The 6000-nt window shown below is 47.4% G+C and overlaps 1 protein-coding gene across 1 annotated transcript in view; it reads left to right on the top strand.

Annotated features, from left to right (window-relative positions):
* LOC139640636 (dystroglycan 1-like) overlaps window positions 1–6000 on the top strand; it is a 29343-nt gene that overhangs the window by 225 nt on the left and 23118 nt on the right. The window contains exon 1 of the mRNA XM_071514809.1: window positions 1–568. This exon is cut by the window's left edge and continues 225 nt beyond it. Coding sequence (XP_071370910.1) covers window positions 101–568 — 468 coding nt within the window. The 5' untranslated portion in view covers window positions 1–100. The remainder of the gene's footprint in view (window positions 569–6000) is intronic.

Below are 6000 nucleotides of genomic sequence, written 5' to 3'. Positions count from 1 at the left end.
GCATGCTACCCCCTCAAGCCCCCCCACCCCCTCCTCCCACTTGGACATCCTCTTTTTTTTATTTTCCCCGTGTGCGTGACAGCCCGACAAAAGGTAAAGAATGCGCAATAAACTGAGCTCCGGATGCCCGGGGGCAAGCCGGGGGCTCGATTTGAGACTACCCAGGACTAGAGCCTTGGTTCTGGGCTTGCTTCTGGCCGCGGCGGGCTGGCTCCCTGCGCCGGCCCGCGCCGAGATGGAGATCGAGGTGCTTGGCGAGATCGTGATGATGGAGGGAGGCGGAGAAAGTGAGAGAAGAGGAGGAGGAGGAGGAAGAGAGCTGGAGGCCTCCATGCACTCCTCGCTCCTCCAGGACTTCCGGGAGGTGACGGCGGGTATCCGGGCGATGGAGGAGGCGGTTGCCGTAGCGACCGGAGGTGCGGCGGCGGTGGCGGCAGCGGCGGCGTCGTCTCAGCAGAACGCGGTGGCGACCGCTGCCTTCCCAGACTCCTCGGCGGTGGTGGGTCGGATCTTCCAGATGAAGGTGCCAAACAAGATGGAGGACGTTTACTTAGGCGATATCGTCAAGGTGAGTCACCAGTTAACGATGTCTTTCTTTTCCTTTGTTTGTTTGTTTGTTTGTTTCTTTCTTTCTTTCTTTCTTTCTTGCTTTCTTTCTTTTATCATCTCCTGTCCTTTCCTCTCCACTACTTTCTTCTCCTTTCCTCTTCTCCTCTCCTCTCCTCTCCTCTCCTTTCTTCCTTCCTTTCTTTCTTTCTTACCAACTGTGTGTTTGCATGTCCTTCCTCCCTCTCTTCGGGTCGGTCTACCCTGCACACGTCTTCTGCCTCTTAATAGCAGTGTCACACACAAGGTTATAACCAACTTGTAAACACTAGGTGTAGTCAGAGACATAATAAAGCAGCAGTTAAAAAGATATTAAAGAATATTGGGGGCGTTGGGGTCGGGCTACTACCGCCTCGGCCTAAACGAGTGGGTTGACTCCGAATGAACTCCAAAGAACAATCAGAAGTGAGCCACTTTTCTCCAGAATATGTCACTGAAATTATGCGAGCGTCTGCCATTGCTCATAACCTGTCCCGGGGCGACACATATTTGAGGCAATTCAGAGAAATATGCCCTTTTTAATTGCACTGCATTTTCCACGATGGCCAATTTTCTATAATATATGTATCACCGTGTTTCTGAATTGGAAGCTTTATTGCCATTGTCTGCTCTCTCTCTCTCTCTCTCTCTCTCCTTTCCCTCACTCCATCCCTCATTTCTCCTCTTTCTGTCCATCCCACCCCCTTCTCCCATCCATCCATCCATCCATCCATCCTCCTCTCCTCTACCCAATCCCCCCCTCGTCCCTCATATATTTTCACACTTTCCTCCTCGCAAAGACTTTTAAATCACATCCCTCTCCATCTCCTTCCCTCCATCCCTCCCTCATGGTTTGTACTTTCAATATCATATCCCTCGTTCCCTCTCTTCCACCTCTTCTCTCTCTGTCTGTTTATACTTCTACACTTGTCATCATCCTCGTAGCTAAGCTTTTCAGATCACACACCCTGTGATCTGTCTTTTCCCTATCCCTCCCTCTCCCTCCATCTAACTCGCCCTCTCTTCCATCCCTCTCTTCCCTCCTTTCCCTCCTTCATTCCACCCCTCCATCTTGAGCCAGACTTCGATCCCACGTCCTCTCTCTCTCTCTCTCTCTCTCTCTCTCTCTCTCTCTCTCTCTCTCTCTCTCTCTCTCTCTCTCTCTCTCTCTCTCTCTCTCTCTCTCTCTGTGTGTATACATACTTCTCCTTGCTAAGCTTTTCAGATCACATGCCATGCTCCCTTTTTTTGTTCTCTCTCTCTCTCTCTCTCTCTCTCTCTCTCTCTCTCTCTCTCCTCTCTCTTCTCTTGGTCCTTCTGTCCCTCCTCATGTTGGAAATAGCAAAAAAGGTTTACCTGATGTTAATTGCCCAATATTTCAAAAACATCTATGATTACGCGCCCTAAATGAGAATCACAAACACTTCTTTTGCCAAGTGCAATCTCCTTTTCATCCTTCCTTTCTTTCATCCTTCCCTCCTGTCCTCCCTCCTTTATTTTCCCTCTCTCCCCTCCCTGTCCCTCTTAAAGTTTTAACACCAGTCCCCTCGCTCCACTTCTCCCTCTATCCTGCTGTTCATCCCTTCTTCTCCCCTCTTTCTTCTTCTGTTCCTCCCTCCCTCTCCTTTACTTCTTCCCTCCCCTTTCAGCACCACATCTATTATTCCCCATGCCCTCCTCTCCTCCTCATCCTCCTGTTCTTCTTCTCCTCCCTCCTTTCCTCCCCCCATCCATCCCAGTCCAGCCTTTCATATCTTATCCCTTATTCCCTCTCCTCACTCATGCTCTCTCTCTTCCCCTGCTGCCATCCCTCTATTCCTTTTAAGTCTTATCCTTCCCTCCCCGTCCCTCCCTCCCTCCCTCCCTCCCTCCCTCCCCTCCCTCTGTCCCTCCAACCCACTCAAATCATATCAAATCATATCAATCAAGTTCCCCAGCGATGAGCAGCATGAAAATGTGCTCATACTTTAACTGTCCTAATAAAATCCGGCTCATTTATGCGCGATCAAACTACACAGGAAATACTTTATTTCTACACATGAGGCAGACCGCTCCGTCAAATATGAAGACTTTCATTCAAAAACACTATTTATCCATTTTCAAAAGGGAAATAAAGAAAAATTACACAATGATAATGGCTCATATCTTCTAAAATCAGAATTGCAGTCAGTTTGCCAAGTAGAACAAATGTACTTAGACTTGGTCTTGGTCACACATTGATATCAGTTCTGACACATGGTACAAATACTGGTACTTTTTTAATTAAGCACCTGTTTTCAGATGGCTAAATACTTCAATATTATCCAACAGGGAGATTTACTTTTGTGGCAGCGATTATTTGGTATATTTCCAAATGGCGGATGTCTCATTTTGCTAGGAAGTTCTTAAATTTTTCATAAATTTGGATGTTTTCATGCAGTTCACAGATGACTGAGCAAAGCCTCGTTGCAGAACCATATTTAGCTGATTGAGGCTGACTTGATGTGCCTCGCTGGCACGCAACAGGCGCTCTGTGTGTTCTATCGGGGAAATTTAAAGGGACGTGATTTGTATTTCATGTGACGGTTGACGCAGAGCTCATTGGGTCAGTAGCTGGGTTCATCTCGTCTTACGGAGATTTAAATAAAGCAGAGAGGTTGTAGAGGTGAGGCTGTCTGATGTAGCCGGTATTCAGTGAGCCTGTTCGTCTTCGGCTCTCCTCTCTTCTCTTTGCTTCTAATCTCCTTTTTGTTCTCTCTTCTGTATTTTCCTTTCCTTTTGCCTCCTCCTCTCCTCTCCTCTCCCCTTTCCTCCTCTCCTGTCCTTTCCACTCCTCTCTTGTCCTCTCCTCTTCTTCTCCTCTCCCCTCCCCTCCTCTCTTCCTTTCCTCTTTCTTCCTCTACTCTCTTCCTTTCCTCCCCTCTCTCCTCTCCTCTCCTCTCTCCTCTCCTTTCCTCTCATCTCCTCTCCTCTCCCATCTCCTCTTCTCCTCTCCTCTTCTTTCCTCTCCCATCTTCTCTTCTCCTCTCCTCTCCTCTCCTCTCCTCTCCTCTCCCCTCATTTCCTCTCCTCTCCTCTCCTCTCCCCTCCTTTCCTCTCCTCTCCTCGGGTGTGTGTGAAGCATGCCAACTGTTTGAAATTCACAACCCCAGCGCTCAACCCAGCAGTTTCTGCCCACACACACACACACACACACACACACACACACACACACACAGCGTGTAATCCGACATTCACAGCATCATCTCTGCCCTGTCAGTCAATGACCCCCACCCCCCCTCCCCACCACCAGTATTTCACACATACACACCCCATACAACAATGCATACACACCCACACACACACACAAACGCACAGGATATTTTGGAAATTCTCCCTCAACTGCACCAGGAAAAATGTTACCGTCTCCTCCTCCTCTCCTCCCCTTTTTGTCTCTCCTCCTTTTCCTCATCTTTTCATTTCTCCTACATGACAACTTTGCTTGCTCAGACTTTCTCTCTGTCTCCTCCATTTTCTCTTCTCCTCCTCTTCCTCCTCGTGTTTCTGTTTCTCCCAGACAGCAGCTTTCATCCCTCTCTGTCTCGACTCCTCCTCTTCTTATCCTTCCCTCCTCATCCTCTTTCTCTCTCGCTCTATATTTCCTCCCCCTATTCTACCTTTACTCCTCTTTTTTCTCTCCGCCCTTTGTGATCTCTCATCGTTCTCCTTCACCTGCTTCTCCTCCTCTTTCCCTCTCTCCCTCCTCTTCCTCTCTTCCTCCTCCATCACCACCTCTTCTTCTTTCTTCCCTCCCCTTTCTCCATTTCACCCATAGGCTACAACTGTTCTTCCCAAATACTCCCCCCCCCCTCTACACCCTTCCCCAAACCTGATTATATCTGTCACACTGTAAGCCGGGGGCCCCTATTAGAGCCAATAGGAGCTGACAGCCTGGGCACAGAAACCAAAAAAGATAGAGAGAGAGAGGGAGGGAGGGATGAGGAGGAGAGGAAGAGGGGGAGAGCAGGGAAGAGGTATGGAGGGATGAGAGAGGGAGTAGAGCTGTACAATTAATCAAAAAAAAAAATGAAACCGCAATATGATCTTGTGCAATTTCCAAATCTCAGAGGCTGCAATTAATTGCTTAAGAGAGATTTCTAAACAAGGTAATAATTGTAAAGTTCTAAAAAAGTTATGACAAGAAAAACATTTCGCAATTCAATTTTTTTGTCAATATCTTTCAGCCCTAAGAGGGAGGTAGAATAAAGAGGGGTGTAGAAAATGTGAAAAAGCAGAGAGACGGAGGGAGAAAGATCATGTGGGGGGAGCTACTGTCCCGTAACCCAAAGGTCATAGGTTCGTTCCCTGCAACAACAGACAATATGTCCATCAGCAGTCCTGTCTGAGCGTCCTTGACCCTAAGCACCTACACACAGAAAAAATGAAGGTGCGAACGGGAACCGAAAATGGTTCTTCAGAGTGATGCCAGGAGAACCTTTCAGACTTCTTTAAACAACCATTTCTGCTCTCCTTTGCTTAGACTCCTGCATTGTGTTTTTGTGTTGATCTGCCCTTGTATGGCCTCATTTGCAATTGCACAACATATACTATGGAGGGGTTTGGTTATTTTCCACATTTATGAAGAACCATTTTCGGCTCCAGTTCGCACCTTTCACTTTTCTGTGTACCTGCTCGCTCACTGTAATTTGCTCTGGATAGGAGCTTCAACTTCAACAGAGTTTGTTTTTTTCCCCCTCATCCATTTCTAATTTCAACACCGCCTTGCCTTCCACCTCCCCTTCACTAGAAAGATGCTTTTACCCTCCATTACAAATCTCAACACTCCCCCCCCCCCCCCCCCCCCCCTCTCTTTAGATGCGAGACCCCCTCAGGTATTCGGAAGGTTGGCGGCTCAAGGTTGCGGAGCGAAAGGCCAAATCAATTTTTTGTGCTTGCCGTTGCGCTCATACTAATGGCCTTTTCTTATGAAAATCTGCCAGAGTTTGAGAGGTTTCTTCGTGACAGCCTGCCCATTCACCTTTTGCTGAGCAGTCTGCGCCCGGTGATGAATACAACACCGCTTAACCATTCACACCGCGTAGGGCAGAGCGGCTGGGACATCCGCCGAAGAGGTCGCAACACGATTTAACATACTGTATGTGGAAATAAATGGATAGATGAAATATATTATGTTTTTCCTTGTAAACTAATAAATAGTTGCTGTCTCTAGGTTCCCCCCAGTAATTACTCAAGAGACAAAAGGCTGAAAATGGAGAATAAAAATAATAGTTTGGCTCTCAGAAGGAGTACGATACACATTCACATCGATAAGGCAGGGTTTCTTAGGATGAAATATGCAATTTCTCATTAAAATGTTTTTTTTAAGTCATTGTTGGGTTTAAAAAACAACACGAAACTGAGAATCTGAAGTCGTTCCTACGCTGAGAAAAGCCGATC

The sequence above is a fragment of the Centroberyx affinis genome, unplaced genomic scaffold, assembly GCF_046629955.1.
Source record: "Centroberyx affinis isolate AG114_WGS23_722 - 3 ecotype Tasmania unplaced genomic scaffold, CSIRO-AGI_Caff_v1 ptg010059l_1, whole genome shotgun sequence".
NCBI lineage: Eukaryota > Metazoa > Chordata > Actinopteri > Beryciformes > Berycidae > Centroberyx > Centroberyx affinis.
The sequence above is the reverse complement of the archived record's forward strand: the minus strand, read 5'-3'. Positions and strand labels throughout refer to the sequence as shown.